Source organism: Zonotrichia leucophrys, chromosome 14, assembly GCF_028769735.1.
Source record: "Zonotrichia leucophrys gambelii isolate GWCS_2022_RI chromosome 14, RI_Zleu_2.0, whole genome shotgun sequence".
Lineage (NCBI taxonomy): Eukaryota > Metazoa > Chordata > Aves > Passeriformes > Passerellidae > Zonotrichia > Zonotrichia leucophrys.
The window spans coordinates 3,067,365-3,085,497 of record NC_088184.1 but is presented as its reverse complement, the minus strand read 5'-3'; the positions used below and the strand labels follow the sequence as shown (position 1 = coordinate 3,085,497).

The following is an 18,133-nucleotide window of genomic DNA, read 5'->3' as shown; positions in this document are numbered from 1 at the left end:
ACCCAGACAGGGCCTCTTCACCCTCACAAGGAAAGGATTTCTTCCTAATATCCCCTCAGTCAAATTGAAGCCATTCCCCCTTTTCCTGTCACTCCAGTCCCTTATCCAGTCTCTCTGCAGCTCTCTTGAAGGCCCTTTAGCCACTGGAAGAACTCTGAGGTCTCCACACGCCTTCTCTAACCCAGGCCGAACACCCCCAACTCTCTCAGCCTTTGTATTGATGAATTAACGATTAACATGAAAAACCGAGGAGTGGATGCTGAAAACCAGCGAGAGTTCAAATGCTGTTTTACAGAGGGTCTGTGCTCCAGAAAGCAACACCCACGAGGAGACATCCCTAAGGAAAAAGAACCCATAAACCGGACAGGGCTCTTCCCCCTCACGGCCGCGCCTCTGCGCCCGCCCCGCCCCGCCCCTCACGGCAGCTGCGGGGCTTCCGCGGGGCCGTGGCAGGGGCTGCGCGCGCCCCGCCCGCGGCGGGAACGGGCCCGGCAGGTGCGTGAGGGGGAGCCCGGGAGCGGCCGGGAGCGGCCGGGAATGGCCACAAATCGCCGGGAATGGCGGGGGAATGGCCACGAATCGCCGGGAATGGCCGGGGCGGGCGGAGGAGGGAGCTCGGGTTCCCGGGGCTCGGCCGCGGCCATGGCGCCCGCAGCGCCCGAGCGGGCCCGGCCGGCCTTGCCCAGCACTGCCGGGCGCGCCCCGCGCTGCAGCCCCGGGTTCCGCTCCAAATCATGAATGTCCTCAACCAAAATGTAATTCTGCTGAGAAGACTTTTTTTTTTTTTTAGTTTTTCGTCATTGCTCGTTGTTACTTTCTTTTTTCTTTGCAAAAGGATGAGTTAGGTTTCATCCCAAAAAAGCTGAAGATGCCCGGTAGGGAGTAGGAGCAAGGACTTGGATTGCAAGGAAATAAAGGAAATAAGATCCCCAGCACTTAGTAAGGTGAATAAAAGCATCCCTTTTGGGTTATTTTTGTAGTATTAGGATTGCACGTGCTGTCAGAATCTGTCTGTGGAGAAACTGACTATGGTTACATTAGCTCATGCCTGCACTCATTTTTCTGTGTGGTTTTCTTTTTTTTTTTTTTTCTGCTTCTCACACTGTTTTCCAGAAAACTATACATTATTATCTTATTTCTGGTTACTAATAGGCTAGACTAGACAGGAAAGGCAGAGAGACATCATTCATGCTGAGAACTCATTGAAGGATCTGCCTTAAAATGTCTGTTTAAGATGTTATGGAACAAAAAAGACAGGAATAACTGGCAGGTATAAGTTGCTAAACTGGCAGAAACAGGCAGGAATAAACTACCAAACCAGATGCAGCCCCCAAGGACAGTGTTGCTAGTGATGGTTTCAGCAGCAAACATGTCACTAATTCTTAAAGGGGAAATCCGAGGACTGCAGATCTGGAAGTTTGACCACCACCAAGTGAATTAATAGCAAATGTAGCAAAGTAGGATTATTGGAGAGCTGCATAAGTATCTAGGGGGGAAAATTATTGTGGCTTAAAAGTGATGCCTTAAAAAAATGCTGGGATTTTCTGCAGGTCTAAATAAGCATGTTGAGGTCTGGCTCACAGTCTGTACTCAGATTTCAGGAAAGTTTTTAACAGGAGCCCTTTACCTGGACACAATAAGGGAGTTCCCCTGTCATAAACACACAGTTGTTGCAGAGATAGCAAAGAGGGTGTGAGTAAATGGGCAGCTCTCCTGGTGCCTGGAGGTCACTCTTGGGGTGCTGCAGGATGGTTTGTGGATGACATGGAAAATCAGTGTTTCCAGCTGGCTTTGCCTTGTTGAAGGTGGTAAAGAGGGCTGAGGGTGGTGAAGTGCAGGTGTAAACTGATTTATATGGGTGGGGAGCAGTGCAAATTCCCCACACAAAATGAGGGAGTTTTTGGAGCAGCAATGACTGATTCTGTGAAGTTTTCTTTCTTGGTCAAGTCTCCCTTTGGCTGGTGCTACAGAGGTTTAGGGAAGATTGTGCCTGGATCAGAAGGTTCCAGTCCAGAGACATGGAGGATGTGTGGAGGAGCCCTGGATGTTTATTCTGTTCTTCCCCAGCTCTTGACCTGGGCTGGGGAGCAGGATCCAGGGAGGGATATCCTGGGGTGTGACCCAGCACTGACCTAGCTTCTGTTCCCACATCAAATCTGTACAACTGGGGATTGCTGTGAGGAATTGTCTCTCCAGAACTGGCAGTGGTTCATGTACTCTTCATTATTCTGTCAGAAAAAATTGATGTACCTGAGGAAGGTTGTGCAGGTATCTGAACCTGGGAGCCAAAAGTACAAATGCAAATGGGATATTTTTTTTTTCTTTTCATGCAAACTCATTAAATACCTAAGGAAATGCCTGCAAATGCAGTCTTGTTAGAAGGATTAAAGAATCCTCTGTAGACTCTGTTGTGCCTTGAGTACAGGGTGTATCTGCTGCTCAGCTGGGTTTTGCACAGGTTTGCAGTCTCTCCAATTCTGGCTTGCTGAACCACTTGCCTGGGATTAGCCCAGCAGCACTTGTGCTGATTCTGCTCTTGATCTTCTTTTTCTGACTTCCATACCCTTTCTTTTGTATGTTTTTACCAGATGTGTTTAACAACTTGTAGTTCATTTGGTTACAACAGGATTAGTAAAAAGTGATTAAACCCATGGCTCATTATTTGAGGCCCAGGAGTAAGATTTGTTTATTGTACAAGCAGGAAAATGTAGCTAGAGATGAAGAGCTGCAGAATTTGTGTGTGGATTTACAGAAGAGGTTGAGCCTCTTGCTTCCTAAATGCACAGGGTATGTGTTGCCTTTTACAGTGGGATTTTTCTTGTGATTTGTATTTACAAGCAACATCCTTTCCAGACAGTGTAGATAGGCTTTGAGACACAGAGCTTTGTGTTTCAGATCTTGCTATGAGCAAGCAGCAGCACAGAGCATGAGGAATGTGGGGTTTTTTCTGGGTTTCTCAGCTGGTGTTGCAGCCCCTCACTCTGCACTCTGTTTCTGTGCTGACCCATTTCTCCTGGCTGCAATTTCCTGCTGCTGTTTCTATTGAAGGTGCTGAGATGTGCCAAGGAGCAGCCCCCAGCAGTGAAGTTACAGTGCCCTGAGGCTGCTGCTGTGAATGTCAGTGAGAGCACTTGCAGCTTTGGGAATGATTTAATTGGAAGTGCAGTAGGTGCCAGGCAGCTCAGATCCTGTTTCTGATGTCACATTCCATGAAAGCACAAATTACCAAACGAGTTAATGCTCCACTCGAGTCAGCCATGTTTGCAGCGTGTCTTTATGTGTGGCTGATGAGCTGGAAGCTCCAGTTAATACTGTCAGAGAAGTCTGGAGGTATTGTCCTCATGGGAGGTGCTGCCTTGAGTGTTTCAGAGGGTCAGTGTGAAATGCTGAGGTGTCTCCTCTGCCCCTTCTTCCTGCAGCTCTTTCTCCTGGACAGGACTCGCTTGCCCAGGCCACCAGACAGTTCTGTCTGAGGCTGGATGGTGAGTTCTGACAAAGTTTTTAAGAATTCCCACCAGCTAAAAGCCACAGTTCAGAGCAGAGTACCTGGCATGGAGCTGTGGCAAGTCTCTGACACCACTGAATTATTGCAATAAAGAATCAGATGTTCAGAAAAAAATGAAACCATCCTCCCTCTCTGCCAGTCATGCCAATGTGGTTTGATTTTTTTTCCCTACCTATTTTTATATGTTTGTGTCTGGATTCTTCTGAAGTGAAACATAACACTGCTGGGGAATTGGCACTGGTGATTCAGATTGTAGCAATGCTGAATTTCACTGTAGTGAAAATAAACTGTTGCTGGTGGAACTTCATTGTGAGAATTATCTTTATCACATCAAGATAAAGATTCCTTTTGATGTTGAAAGTTTTTGTAATAATATTTTTAAATGCTGATGATCTGGTGAAAAATGAGTGGCAACAGCTGATTACTTATGTATATACTTGTTTGCAGGTTCAGCTATAGGATTCTATCTCCATTTCTAAATCTGCATGGGGTCCAATTTAGAATTGGTGTCTTTGCATTCTCTTGTAAAAGTCCTCTTTTTGAGGCTGACTTCCCAAATTTAGTGCCAATGGGGCATTATAAAAGTTTGGTTTCAGTGTATTCAGTATAGGAAAAGTGTATTCCCCACTGAATAACAAAGGCTTCAGAGCATCTCCAGCCCTGCCCATCTGGGAGATGGGATTTTACTGACCCAACAGAAAACTGCAAATTATTCTGGAGTTTGATCTAATGGTGCACTCTTGGTATCAGATCTCCAGAGTCTCTTGGCCTGTTTCAAAGCACTTTATCCAGTGAATAAATGTTTGTACCTGTTCAGCAGGTGTGAGGACTGCAGCACTGGAAAGGGAACACCAGCTCTGTGGAGCTCACATGGAAGGGGTGACAGACCAGAACAATTGCACAGTTGTGATGTAGCTGCCCCAGGTCCATGCTGTTGGCTGGAGCAGTAGGTTGAATCTTTCTGGTAAGTTGAATCATTTTGGGGAGATTCTGACACACTTCTACAGCACAATAAACAAGTTTGTGACTGAATAGGGCATCTCTGAATTTCCTGTGGAGGTTTAGATTCTGATGCAGTTACATTACCTTTGAAAATGATTGATACACAGCTTCTGTGGGCTTTCTGAGGCAGCACAGTTTTTGAAGTGCTTTTTTTCTGTTTTTTCTGTCTGCTTAAAAGAGTTTTTTAGCTTCAAGTAAAAAGTACAAAGTAATGGTTCATCTTTGCTGTTACTTTCTGAATTTTCTAACCTAACAGCAAACTTATTTCCAGTGCTTAGTGGAGCAGAGTTGCTTTTATCTGCAGTCCTTAAAAGATGGATACTCAAACTGCTGGTTTCTGTTTGCTCATCAGTGGAGCCCAATATTTGCCCAGCCTGGTGCAAACACAGCTAAATCTGTCACCTGCTGCTGCAGTTTGCATAGGTTGTCCATGTAGTCATAGCTTTCAGGTTCATTGTTGTGCAGAGATGTGTAAAAACAGAAGTTTGTGGAAATTAGTTGCTTTTAAATAAGCTTTATAATCCTACTGATACTTATATCCATTTTCTAGAACTATGCCAAGAAAAAGAAAGCTGTTGGCTCAATTAAGTGCTCTTCAGAACACCAGCAGCTTCCCTCAGGTCAGTGCTGTGGAGCAGCTGAACACTACACCTGGAGCAGATCCTTCTCCAAAAAGCAGCAAATATTTTGTGATAGAGAAGAAAAATTCTCCTCAGCTGCAAGAAGACTTTTTCAACCAGCCCTGTGTTAGTCTGGCCAAGTCCTTTCTGGGACAGGTAAGGCACCAGCACTGAGATTCTTGCACTGGATTATGTGCTAGCTGATAACTTAGTGTGAAAGGATGAAATTCTTTTTTTGCCATTTGACTCCTAGGCTTGGCTATTTTAGGAATACCAGCTCTCATTCCTTCTCTTGCTAAGTGCAGTGGAATTTAAAGACCAGTAGCTGAATCTATTCTAGATGAAGTCAGAGGAGTAATTTTTCAGATTTAGTCTGTCACATTTTTAATTGGGGTTTTTTTGGTGGAGTTTTCCTTCCTTTTTTCTCTTTACTAAAATGTGCTTGGCTGCTTGTGGTTTGAAGGCTGTTTCAGGCCCATTATCTTCCTTTCAGCAATTGCTTTACTTGTTTTTGTTTCTTGCTTAGCCCAGTGGAAAGCAATGCTCTGCAGTCAGCAACAGCTTCTTTGCCTCCATTTTACTGTCTTGTTATGCTAAGGATTGCACAGCCCCACAGTTCAGCTCTTTTCACTCCAAATATTTCCATTCCTATCTTTTGTTTCTGAGTTTCCAGGTCATTACCTGTTCATGCAAGGACTTCTCCCTTAGCCCATTGCATAAACTTTGAGGAGTCTTTGGACCTTGCTGAAAGCCTTTGGAAATCAGAGTGGTGGAGGTTGACTCTTCTGCTTTGTGAGTCCTTCAGAAAACTCTCTGGCTGTTTCCAGGGGAGGGAGTTCCCTCAGTGTTTTCCCTATAAAAAGTTCCAGTCCTGGACCTGCTAAACTCAACTGCAAAATGTGTGTTCAGTTTCACTGCTATGCTCTTATCTTCTCTGAGTCTTTTTTATACCTTCATTGTCTGCAGGGTGAGCAGACTCTCTGGGTTCTCATGGCTGTAGATAACTGCAGGAATTTGTTCCACAAACTGTTGGTTTTGGCCTGTTTTGCTGCATCCAGCCTTTTTTTATTTTCTAAGGATATCTTGCTTGCAAGTGACGCCTTTGCTGTGCCTTTTAGCCCTGCTGGGTTTCTTTCTGGCCTGCCTTCACCTCTTTGTGATGCTCCACATGTGTTGCTATCTTTGCAGACATCCTGCTAGAGGCTTGCCTTTCAGGCCTTAACCTTTGGCTGCCTCTAAAGTCCTTCCCAACAAGCTCCCTCACTTTGCATAGCTTCCTCTTTGTGCTGCTGGGCAGGACTCTGCTAGATTATTTTTGGACTTTAATGCTTGTGAAAAGACACTGAACTTTATCCTTCATGGGCATGATATTGAGTTGTTTTTCAGGAATAAGTCTTTGGAAAAGACTTTGTGTTTTGCTCCAGATCTGAGAACTGAGTCTTTTCTCATGAGGTTCCTGATTCCTCACTCTGCACAACATTTGATGGTGTCTAAGCAAACATTGCACATGTCCTGCTCTGTCTGAGGATGCCTGAAATCTCCCATTACTGATACATTTTTGTTGTCTTATTGGCTCCATCACCCTCCTGCATTCAGTTACTTTGGGCAGATGATTTTTGAGTCCTAATTCTGTATTTTTCCTATTTAGGCCTAGTATTCCAAACCACATGATTTCTATCTTACTTTTACATTTTCTTTAAAATATTACCTCCAGTTTCCCATGACTCAGCCTATTCTCTTATAAAGATAATTTAGTGTTTCCTTCATTACCTTCATTCTGCCAAATTTTGGAGGCATCTGGTGTATTAATCTTGCTTATCTTCATGATACCTGAGTTCTTGGAAACAAAAAAGGAACATGCAGTGAATGGCCTTTCAGAGGGAACTCAGTGAGAAAAATAACCTTTATGAAATGGCTTACTGTGAGGTGTTGGGAATTATCACCATTTTAAAACTTTTTTATTCAACAGAATATTTGGTTTGTCTGAAGACAGAGAAATGCCTGGATGCTTTTAAACCCATAACCTAACCATTGCATTTCATCATACTGAGGGAGAAATGTGGCCACATGGGTCTGGTTTTGGGGTGTTCCTAGGCTCTTGCTAAACACCAGTGCTTTTTTTTTTTTCATAAAAAATAATAAACATATTATTTTCAACAATTTGACAAGTGCTGTAGGGAAACTGTGGTATACTGGAGCTGCAGCTTTGGAAACCAACTCCTGGAGCATCCATTATGGATCAGATCAATATCTGCATTAGCAATCCAGCACAAACATCTGTTAGGAATTAAGCTTTGTTTTCTGAAGGTCATTTTTGAACAGCTGCATAATTAAAGTATTATAATTAAACTGATTGGGTGCCCAAACGAGACTGAGCTGCAGCATTTCATACACGTTAAGTAAAGCACAAAGTTTAGAAATCAGGTCAAACCACAAATTCCTTTGTACAAAGTTTAGTGGTTGTTTTATTTTTAAAGAGAATCTTTTGACTGTCATGTTTTGTTTCCCCTGCATCTGCTTTGTTTTATTTAAGGAGGTACCAGCAGCAAGAACACACTGTAATAACAAAGATCTGTTGTTGTCTGCCTGAAGCCAATTCCCATCTCTCCTGCACTGCCCTTCTCTGTGGTGCACAAAATACTGAAATAGCATTGATGCCCTCTCTAGAGCTGATTATCTCTGTGATTTGGGACTGGGACTTGTTTGAACCATCTCTAGGGAGGGAAACTGTCTAATCATAGCAGTTGTTTAATTGTGCCACTGTCATATTTCTTCTGATCTAAGGATCATACAGTCATGATGCTTCAAGGTTGATATCAGCAGTGATTTTTGCCTTAAACCTGATGGATTGGAGTTACAGAAAATAAGCACAAAAGCATTTAGTATATGTAGGATCATAAATTGGTTCTGTTTGATGCTGCCTCATCTGGACACTCCAGGCTTTTGTGGGGTGAGGGACAGGTGGAATCTCCTTGTTCTGGGCAGTGGAAGCTGAAATATTTGGTGTTAGCTTATAGACTGCTCACTGGAGAGGGTTCAGTTCCATCAGGTCCTTTATTTCCAACTTCTCTGTTTCCACAGCTCTTGCTGTGGTTATTTTGTACTGAGGGCTGGTAACTGATGCACTCTGACCTCTCTTGCAGATTTTAGTTCGCAAACTTCCTGATGGCAGAGAGCTCTGGGGCAGGATTGTTGAAACAGAAGCTTATCTGGGTGGGGAAGATGAAGCTTCCCACTCCAAAGGTGGGAAGCAAACACAGCGGAACGCAGCCATGTTCATGAAGCCAGGAACTCTGTACGTGTACCAGATCTATGGGATTTATTTCTGCATGAATGTTTCCAGCCAAGGTAAGCTGAGGCTGAAAGAGGTGGAATGCCAGCAGCATGGGGCTGACATTTTAAGCTACAGTTGTGCTTCAAGTCACTTGTGAGCTCTCTGATTTGCTGTCACCGTGCTCCCTTGGGACCTGGGCTTTGCCACTGTGATCAGGGTGTACCTGGGCACAGCACAGCAGGCAGGGCCCATCTCCACCTGCCCCATTTGTCCCAGCTGGGAGCTGTGGGAGCTGTTCAGGCACACAAAGATTGAGAAATGAGGGAGAATCTGGGTAGGATGGAGCTTTCAGTTTTGGTGACCTCAGTCATATGATTCAGTGAACCTTGTTCCTCAAAGTGGTGATGTAGAGAAAAATTCAGTCATTTATGACAGTCTTGATCTTGGTGTCTGTTGCCATGGCAGGAAACTCCTCTGTCTCCTGCCTTTATCTTCAGAGGCTGAATGAAGTGTTGGGGAAAACAAAAATCTGAGATGTCCTAAGCTTAAGCAAGGAGTCAGTAGAAGCATTTTAGCTGTGTAGCTGTATCTAAAAGCCAAAAAAACCCACTCAAATTAAAATACCCAGACTTACAGAATCTTCAATCTTCTTTTATTATTCTCAAGAAAAAATAATCAAGCTCTAATTAAATTATTCTGTAATTTACTGAAACTGTCCTTCACATTTCAAGACTCTTAACAAGCATTACGGAAAACTTTATTTTTTTCCTGTCCTGTAAGAATGACAGTTTTTGCCTTGCAATAATCTCTTGTTTAATTACACACCTTTAAATGGCAGCAAGTGTTTCCTAGATAACTACTCACTCTGTTAGGAAAAATCTCAAACCCAATTTACTTCTTTATCATTAAAATAGTGAAAAAGGTCAAAAAGCTTGTGTATTCCTAAGTGGAGAGCAAATGTAACTGTGACCATGAATGCTCAGGTTTTGGCCTTTGGACAGAAGCCAAGCAGAAAAACAGTGCCACGTGAAAGTGTGGGGGAAGAGCCTGACTGTGCAACCGAGGGTCTGAGGCTGCTGGATGAACACATGGGAGCTTCATTACAGTGGCTCTGCCACATCTGTTCAGATTATCAAAGCACATGGGTCATTTGTCAGGATGGCATTCTTGGTCATTAAAATATTAAGAGTCATACTTTTTAAAACAATATATGTTTAGCCTTTGAATTCTAGAAAGATTTCTTTGAAATCTTACACACTTGGGGAAATTTTTCCTTATATACCTGTTTTTAGTTTTGTAGCAAAGCAGTTAAAGGGCTCCCCGTGGTGATGGAATTCATTGCATTTTTTGTTACAAACTCCCTCCCCATCCTGTCCCTCAGCAGTGACACCAGGCAGAGCTGTCACTGCCAGCTCTGTCAGAGCCCTGCAGTCAGTGCCATGGCTGTGCACCCCTGATGCAGCTCCACGTGCAGAAGTGTTGAAAGAGAGAATCTGGGGAGGAATCACACCCAAGATGTTTTTCTCCAGTTGTTTATTGTGCTGTGGTTTAGTCTGAGGGAAGGATTGAGGGAGTCATCGTCACAAAAGCATTTCATTCTCTGGATATGGGATTTTCAAAACTTTGGTTTGACTCTGGCTGTGAAAAAACACAAAGAAACCCTGGCAAAAAATAGCTTGGTCCTTCTTCATAGCACACTCTGTAGGCAAACAGCTCCAAGAGATAAGTGTATCCTCTGAAGCAGTGGAGCTCTGACTCTTTAGGGATCACTTGTTTTGATACACAACCTCACAGCCCCTCACTCCAGGTGGAATAAACCTTCTCTGTTTATTGGTTTCTGCTGAGGTTCAGGCTCCAGTATCATTCAGGGATGGGAAGAGTGTGTCACCCTCAGCCCTGTGGTCATAAAACCATAATGAGATGGAGGGAATCCTGTATTCTTTGTCAGTGAGGAAGGGGAAATCTTCATGCACAACACTGAGATAAAGCTTCAACATGGGGAATTTTACTGTGAGAAATCCTCCCATCCCTGAGTGAAATACTGCAGCTGCCTGAAGCCACAGCAGGCATCACTACATTTGGGGAAATCATGGGTGGTAGAGGAGAAAAGCTTATAGAAAATATATAGCCAGAATCTTACTGTGCAGGAATCCTGCAGTATATCCTGAGCTGCACAATAATCTCAGTGCTAGGAGCTTTCCCCAGAGTCAGGAGAGACGTGGGGCTTCCCTTGCCTCAGGAAGAGGATGAATGCCAGTCGTGCCTCTCTTTGAGTTAGCTGTGAGCTGTTTCTCTGGAATTTGCCAAGCTCTGGATTTTGCTGCCAGATCTGAAAGAATAGCTTGTAAAATCAAGAGCCTGGTGATGCTCAGCCCACGGTCACACTGCAGGGACTTCTCCCTAACTTTCAGCTCCTAGACAGGGATTTTGGAGGAAGTATTGGGGAGCACTGAGGTGGGTGGGTGAATGGAGGAGAAAATTCTCTTCTCTCCAGTGGCCAAGAGCTGTTTCCAAGCCTGGGAGCTGGAGCTGTGGGGGTGTGGGACTCCACTGTCATGTTATGAATTCTGCTGCTCAGGGAGGGAATTGGCCTCTGCAGTGTTGTTAGATCCCAGCTTTTAGCCCTGAATGCTGCTCATTATATGGAGTGACTCTTAACGAGAGAGATAAATACTCAGCATCCCCAGCTGGCCCTGCTGCTGCTGCTGTGTGCACATTGGGCAGATGCTGAACTCAGGTGACCCTTGAGAGTGAACTGCTGCAGGCTGGGAGGGGGAAGAAGCCAGGCTGAAGCACTCTGGAGTTGACTCAGCCACTTTTTGGGAATTGAAATTAAATTTCTAATGTGGAGGTTTGCTCAGGAGGAACCAGAGGTGTGAGGGGAAGAAGGCTCATCATGGTAACCCTGCACTCGTGTCCTGCCTGCTGTCTCCTCCTCTTCCCAAGGCTGTTCTGTGGGCAGAGTGGGGTGTGTGTTGCACACAGCTAGAAAGAACCTGGAAACTTCCAGCTGGAAATGCAGAAAGAGCAGCCAGAGACAGAAGTTGCCAGTACCCCCTGGCTGGGCTGTGCTGCTCTGGGAGCACCTGAAGATTTCCACGTGCTTGTCTCTCTTCATGTGAACTCCCAAGGACTCAGTTCAATTCAAGTGTGACCACAGTTTCCAGTTGCAGTTGAGATGGGTGAAAGCAAGCAGTGTAATGAGAGATTGCTCAGAATCCTGCAAGTTGTTCCTGGCAAGGGAGGCAGCAACATGATGGGAAGGATGTTTCTTTGTGCATTGATAAAAAGCAGAATTAGGACATGGAACATGTTCTTAAAAATCTGAAATGACCTTTGAGCTCTAAATCACTGTTAGGCCAGGGAAGCAGCTTTTGGCTGCCAGATTAGCATCAGTCCCCCTCCTTGGAGAAGGGAGTGCCTGGGAACAGATTGCTGACAGCTGTTGGAATCCAGGCTGCTGACTTCACCGAGCTGCAGTCAGGGCAGCAGGGGCTCTGAGATGGTTCAGGGCAGCAGGCACACCTCAGAGAGCCAGGAACCAGGACCTCACTGGGGGCCTAGAATGTAGTGTGGGATTTGTACAAAAAATGAGAGGGATTCTATTTTGGGAAATCACAGGTCCTTGGGGATCTGCCAGTGCCTACACAAAAAGCCTTTGCCAGGCATGAGCATGGCTCCAGATGTTTGAGGCTGGAGAGGGGACTCTGGGGAGCAGCACTCTGCAGATGCTGGTGGGAGGAAAGCTGTGGGTGGCCAGCACAGGGGGAGCTGTGTGGGGCTGCACCAGGCCCTGTGCCAGTGCTCTCCTCACCCACTCAGGGGCAGGAGGAGACCTGGGCCCCTGCTGGCCACCAGGGAAACGTTTCTGTCCCACTTAGGCTGGAGATCCTTGTCTGGCAGGGAATGTCTTATCAGAGCTGCATCTTTGCTTTGCTGTCACCTGGCTGCAACAGCTGGGAGGGCAGGGGGCCCAAGGCTTCTGACAAGGTGACAAATCACATTTGAGAAAAGAATTTGTCAGTTTTGTTCAGTTTTTGTCATAGAAAGGTCTCCTCTGCTAAGGGCTGCTCCCAGGGCTGTGCGTCCCACAGCCCTGTCCTGCCCCAGGTCCCTGCCCTGGCACCTGTGTCCAGATCACTCTGCTGGAGCTGTGCAGTGACCCAGGGCCGTGCTCATCCCAGCTCTTACACCTCCAGAGGGATTTGGATTGGTACCAGCCCTGGCTCCCTCAGCAGTGACTGCTCCCAGTGCCTGCAGCTCCTTCCCAGGTTTCTCTTTGTGCTGCCTCTTTCTCTGGCAGCATCCACACTCATTCCTCCTTGCCTTTGTTAGCTGGAGTTCTTGTAATCAGACTTTATTAGAAATCCACTGGGTTTGGGAGCAGAGCTTTGGATACCTCTGCCAAAACTGAACCAGATGTATATTTATTCCTGAACATTGTAATGACATAAGAAAAACCTCTTGCCCTCTGGCAAGCCTTGGAGCAGCAACCAGACTTAGCAACATCAGGTGGAGCTGGGAAGAGAAGTCAGCACTGCAGAGTGAAGGGCGCAGAGTACAGGACACTGGAGACTTGGAGGAGGAAGGGAGTGCCCTTGGAGCAAAGGACAGGCCCATGGCTGGGAGCACCAGGCCATTCCCTCTTCCATCAGGCTGAGCCACAGGCTGAGAGCTGAAGTGCTGCTGGCAGAGATCTGAAAGGTGACATTCCCACAAACCATTCCATACTAACCACAGCTCTTGTTGTGCACAGGAGAAGGGGCTGCGGTGCTGCTGCGTTCCCTGGAGCCCCTGCAGGGCCTGGAGGCCATGAGGGAGCTGCGCTCGGCCTCCAGGAAAGCCCCCAGCAGGCTGCTCAAGGACTGGCAGCTCTGCAATGGGCCCTCCAAGCTCTGCCAGGCCTTTGGCATCGACAAGGCCTTTGACCAAAGGGACCTGACTCAGGATGATGCCATCTGGATGGTGCCAGGACAGGACCCGCCGGGGGAGCAGGACGTGGTGGCCACCACCAGGATTGGCATTGGCAACAGGGGAGAGTGGGCACAGAAACCACTCAGGTTTTATTTACGGGGAAACAGATTTGTGAGTGTTGTAGACAAGAAAGTAGAGAGAGAGATGGCAGCCAGGGGACACTCCCCTGGCAGCTGACGAGTCTTGCAAGTGACCAGGGACCAGGACTTGAGCTGTGCTCTGTACAATGGCCTCAGGCTGCATCATGGCAGATGGAGGGGCTTGGGGGGTTTTTAACAATAAATGTATTTTGTCACAATGAATGGGGCAAGGTGGAGCTTTATTTGCAAGAGACTGGCATGGGCCTCCCAGCCAGAACTGAGGCTGCTTTTGGACACTTTGGACACTGAAGCCACTTTCTCCCTTGCCAACGGATCCAGGCTTAGTTGGGGTGGGTGAGAGGAGAAGGGTCACAGCTCTGGGCTGCTCCCATCACTTCAGCCCCCAGCAGAGCCCAGGGCTTGGCTGCTGCAGGGAAATAGGTTAAAAACTGGGTGGCAGCAGAGCAGACTGAAAGGATGGGAGCTGGGAGAGAAGGATGTAAAGGGAGGAACTTACTGCTGTCTGCAGCTACCTCAGGGGAGGGCATAAAGACAGCCAGGCTGCTCTCAGACAGGATGAGAGGCAACAGGCCACCAGCTGGAAAACAGGAAGTTCTCATTAGCTCTATGGAAAAAATGTTCCCCATGAGGGTGGTCAGACACTGGAACAGGGGCCCAGAGAAGCTGTGGGCCATTCACACCTCCACAAACAGGGTCCTGAGTGCCCTGAGCTAACACCTTTCCTCTGAGCAGAGACCCCTTCCAGCCTCTACCTCTCTCTAATGTCCAGCTTGGAAAACAAGAATGGGTTTTTGTTCATTTTCCCAGCTGCTTTAGAAACCAGTTCAGAACTTAGCACTGTGTGAACCCCCAGTGCACTCCCCCACTGGTGCAGCAGCCTGGCCTGAGGTACAGGGAGGAAAAACCTCCAGGATTCAGGGCAGGACCTGCAGCACTGCAGCCACACTGGGTGGGTGACAGGGGGACACCCCCCACCTCCACCCCCACCTTAAGGTTCACATACAATAAAAAAGCTCAAGTTTATTTTTAAATACTCTTGTCCTCATCCCATTAAAGAATTGGGTTCAGCCCCTTCTGGGCAGCCTTTTTTCTGACTGCAGTAGCTCACCTTGATGCTCAGGTGCTGGGGCTGGTTTAGACAGGGCCAACAGTGGTGTTGATCTGATTTTTAAATCAGATTGGGTTTTTTGCTCTTATCTACCATCCCTGTTGCAGCTGCAGGGCCAGACTCACTGAAGGGACCCCGAAGAAGCTCCCCCAGTGGCTGCTGGAAGGTAAGTCAGCTCCCAGTTTCACCCAGTTGGTGTGGGCAGGTGAAGCTGCTCCTGAGAGCCTTCTGCTCTGGGCAAAGCTCCAGCCTCACACAGGCAGGGGTGAGCTGGCACAAGCTCCTGCTGTCCCCAGGCCCTGGCATGTCCCAGGGCTCTTGCCTCTTGTTCTGGCCCTGGCATGGCTGGAGGAGCAGTCCCAAAGCAGAGCAGGAAACATGGCCCTGTATCTCACTGTCCTGCTGGGTAGCTTTAACCCACGCCAGGATCCCTGTCTGCAGCCACAGCCATGCTTGTGGGACAGGGACTGGAGGGACAAAACAAACCCTGGGGGGGACAGCCCTGAGTGCCCTCAGCAGCAGCCTCTGGCTGGAACACATCCCTGAACTGTCAGCTTGGCCAGCACCTTTCAGTCCTGCTCAACAAGCACGCTCCCACCCCAGGCACAAACTGGGAAACATGGAAACCCAGGAACACTGAGGCTGCTTGGTGACAGCCCTGCTCCAACAGACACTTGGGAATGAGGATATTGGGGTGAGGAAAGAATGAGCTGTGACACAGTGACTGAGTCATTCATTCATGATTTCATGTTTACTTGTGATACCTTGCCTTCCCACCTGTCCTTGGTGCTGTGAGATCAAACAGAATTCCTGGGTGCCCAGAGTGATGCCCTAGGAGCCAGAGTGATGCCCTAGGAGCCAGGGTCATGCCCTGGAGCCAGCCCAGCTGCCCTGTGCCCTGGAGCAAGGCCATGCATGCTGTGCCATGGGGACAGGCTCTCATGGCCAAGTGTCCCGTGCTGGAGGGCACAGGAAGCACTCCCAGTGTCCCCCCAAAGTTCTGCCAGCAGCACCACAGCAGAACCCTCCTGTCCCACTCTGAGGGTCCCTGGAAGGGCTGTGAGTGTGGCAGGGCAGGGATCCAGGCTGAGCAAGCACGTGCTGTCCTGCAGCAACCCCGGAGGCTCGGGGAGCAGCTGGGACATCGAGGCACAGACAGGGACAAACCTGCTGTGTGTCACATGGCTAGACAGAACTGAAACCACCTCCTGCAGATTTCAGGCATCCTTTAGGCTCTCAGCATGGAGAGCATGGCAGGCTCCTCCCTCTGTGCCAGCAGAGTCACTTGAGGAGCGACTGGAAGACGGAGATGACGGGGTCCTCGTGGCTGGTGACCACCAGCACGCTGCGGAACTTGTCGAACAGCATCAGCAGCTGCGAGCGCCGCATGTTCTCGTTGTACATGATCTCCTCCAGGTGGTGCCGCCCGCGGAAGTAGTGCAGCAGCCTGCAGGGGGCAGAGCGAGGGAGCACGTGGGCCAAAGCAGCTCAAACTCATACTGCACCCCCAAGGTCTCCTCTCCCATGGCATGCAAATCACGAGGTTGTTTGGGTTATGTCCCTCATTTGCATGAAAAGGGAATTAAATCATGCCTAGCACAGAAATCCCCTGGAAAAGGATGGGACTTGCCCACTGTTGGGCTTTGCCAAGGTTCTCCTTGGATCAAGAGGTTTCCCAGTCTGGGGCATTTCCCAAGACTGTCAATTTTCAACTTAGTTATAATTCCAGAAAGTGAACAAACACAAGTGCCAACGAGCCTTGAGAAGTCAGGACGTGCAGATTTATTCTGTGCTCTCTTGCCTAAGCCTACAACTGCCCTTTGTCACAGCTCTGCATCAGGGCCTGGGTACTTGCACTGCCTTTTAGAATTAAGAGCTGTTTTCCATCACAGCAGCCCAAGGGGCTTTGTAACTACAGGTCCTGCACTAAGGGGTTTGGGCAGCTTGGATTGGGTGGAGCAGTCCCAACAGGGAGATGGAAATTTTGGTGCTAGGCAGCACAGAGAAGCTGTGGGAGTTACAAATCCCCTGAAGCCCTAGCTCAAAACATTAAATTCCCTATTCTCTTTGTTAAACAAAGACAGCAGAGATACCCCTTTGCTACAGCCATCAGAAAACCATGGCCCTGCACAGTCAGTCACAGTAGGTCCATGACAAACAGCAGAACTCCCCAGTGGCTGAGGACCCCTCCCCAGAGTTCCCTCTGAGCCATAACACCAAGGCAGCCCCCATGAAGCCTGGGTTTGCTGCTCAGCCTCTTGTCTCAACACCCTCCCAAGTGTCACAGCCGTGCTGTGACTCAAATACTCCCCACTCTGAGGGCCCAGAGTCCCTTCCCAGCTCCACAGCCAGCTGTGCCTGCACGTGTGTTCCACATCACTCTGTGCTCCAGCAGCCTCTGCTCATGTTCCATTACCCAGCTGCAGCTTCATGCCAACTGACTGTAAAATGAGTGGAGATGACATGATCTGTTTTCCAATGCATTCATACAGCCCCCATGCAGGAACAGCTCTCAAAATATTCCCAATACCCACTGGAGCACTCTGGCCTGTTTTGGAGGATGGAGAAAAGCTCCTGCTTTCCCTGCAGGACCAACACCTGCCTGGCTCCTCCTGCTGCTCAGGCTGGGCACTCCTGTCACCCACCACCCTCACAGGTGACTGCAAAGGAGGCACTGTACAAGTGTCCCTTCATCACATGTCCCACTGCAGAGCTTTCACCTCTCGCCCAGTGCTACTGGTGTTTCTCTGCTTCCCAGCTTGCCACATCCCTCCTCTCCCCACGAGCTGTCTGTGGGCTCAGAGCAGGATCCCCACTGGCAGCCTGGGGCTGGGCAGCCCCCACTCCCTGCCAGCTGCTCCTGCTGTTCCTCTGCCAGCTCTCAAGCTGGCACCAGCATGGAGGTCACTGCTGCCTCTCTGTGCCTGCAGCAGCAGCAAACAGAGACAAGCTCCAGTCTTTGCTGGGTCTGGGCTGTGCCTCTGCCTTTTGCACTGTCTCCCACTGGTACTGACATGAGGCTCACTGGCCACCCCCTGGGCCAGTGGCAACTGTGTGCCCTGAGAAGTGGTCACTCACAGGGACAGTGTCAGTGCTGTTCCCAGACTGTTCCCACATGTGGGAACAGAAACATTTGTATTTTACAGCTCACCTCGCAGTTCTCAAAGCGATTTTGAGGATCCCCTATGCCAGGCTCCTGTGCCCATGTGCTCATACCCTGGCTCAGCTCTCTCCCATGCAAATGGTAGGACCTGGCTTTCCACAGCAGCACAGACTGAGCAGTTTGCCAATAAATAAATCCATCTTATATTCAGAAAGAGTCTGGATTTGTAACTGGTCAAGACTAAATACTTTCCACTCCAATAAAAGCTAGAGAGGATATTAAAGAATATCACAAAAATGCCAGCTGGAAAACACCCCCAAAGTCTAGCCCAGCATCCTGCTCCAGGAGGACTATTGCTAATGCTGTGGAGCTTTTTCAAACCCTTCCAAGATGGAGATCCCTCCAAATGCTTGGGCAATCTGTCCTGGGCTGCACCACACTCCCAG

At 48.1% G+C, this 18,133-nt stretch overlaps 2 protein-coding genes across 16 annotated transcripts in view; one reads left to right on the top strand and one right to left on the bottom strand.

The window, feature by feature from the left end:
* The first annotated feature begins 398 nt into the window (after positions 1–398).
* MPG (N-methylpurine DNA glycosylase) lies at positions 399–15,693 on the top strand. Of its 11 annotated transcripts, none has more exons than XM_064725432.1 (6): positions 419–495; positions 836–944; positions 4,326–4,469; positions 5,058–5,283; positions 8,271–8,475; positions 13,158–13,677. In XM_064725432.1, the coding sequence occupies exons 4-6, from the start codon at positions 5,062–5,064 to the stop codon at positions 13,550–13,552; spliced, it is 822 nt and encodes a 273-aa protein (XP_064581502.1). In that variant the 5' UTR covers positions 419–495; positions 836–944; positions 4,326–4,469; positions 5,058–5,061; the 3' UTR covers positions 13,553–13,677. The 11 variants fall into 11 exon arrangements, with proteins under 11 accessions (XP_064581492.1, XP_064581500.1, XP_064581495.1 ...); XM_064725423.1 differs by lacking the exon at positions 13,158–13,677 and adding an exon at positions 14,692–15,693 and having other exon boundaries at positions 452–495; XM_064725426.1 differs by lacking the exons at positions 419–495; positions 836–944; positions 13,158–13,677 and adding exons at positions 2,639–2,787; positions 3,420–3,482; positions 14,692–15,693.
* Positions 15,694–15,795: 102 nt separating this feature from the next.
* NPRL3 (NPR3 like, GATOR1 complex subunit) overlaps positions 15,796–18,133 on the bottom strand; it is a 41,846-nt gene continuing 39,508 nt past the window's right edge. For all 5 annotated transcript variants that reach the window (XM_064725416.1, XM_064725420.1, XM_064725417.1 and 2 more), the window contains one exon: positions 15,796–16,031. In XM_064725416.1, the coding sequence (XP_064581486.1) occupies positions 15,866–16,031 (166 nt within the window). In that variant the 3' untranslated portion in view covers positions 15,796–15,865. The remainder of the gene's footprint in view (positions 16,032–18,133) is intronic.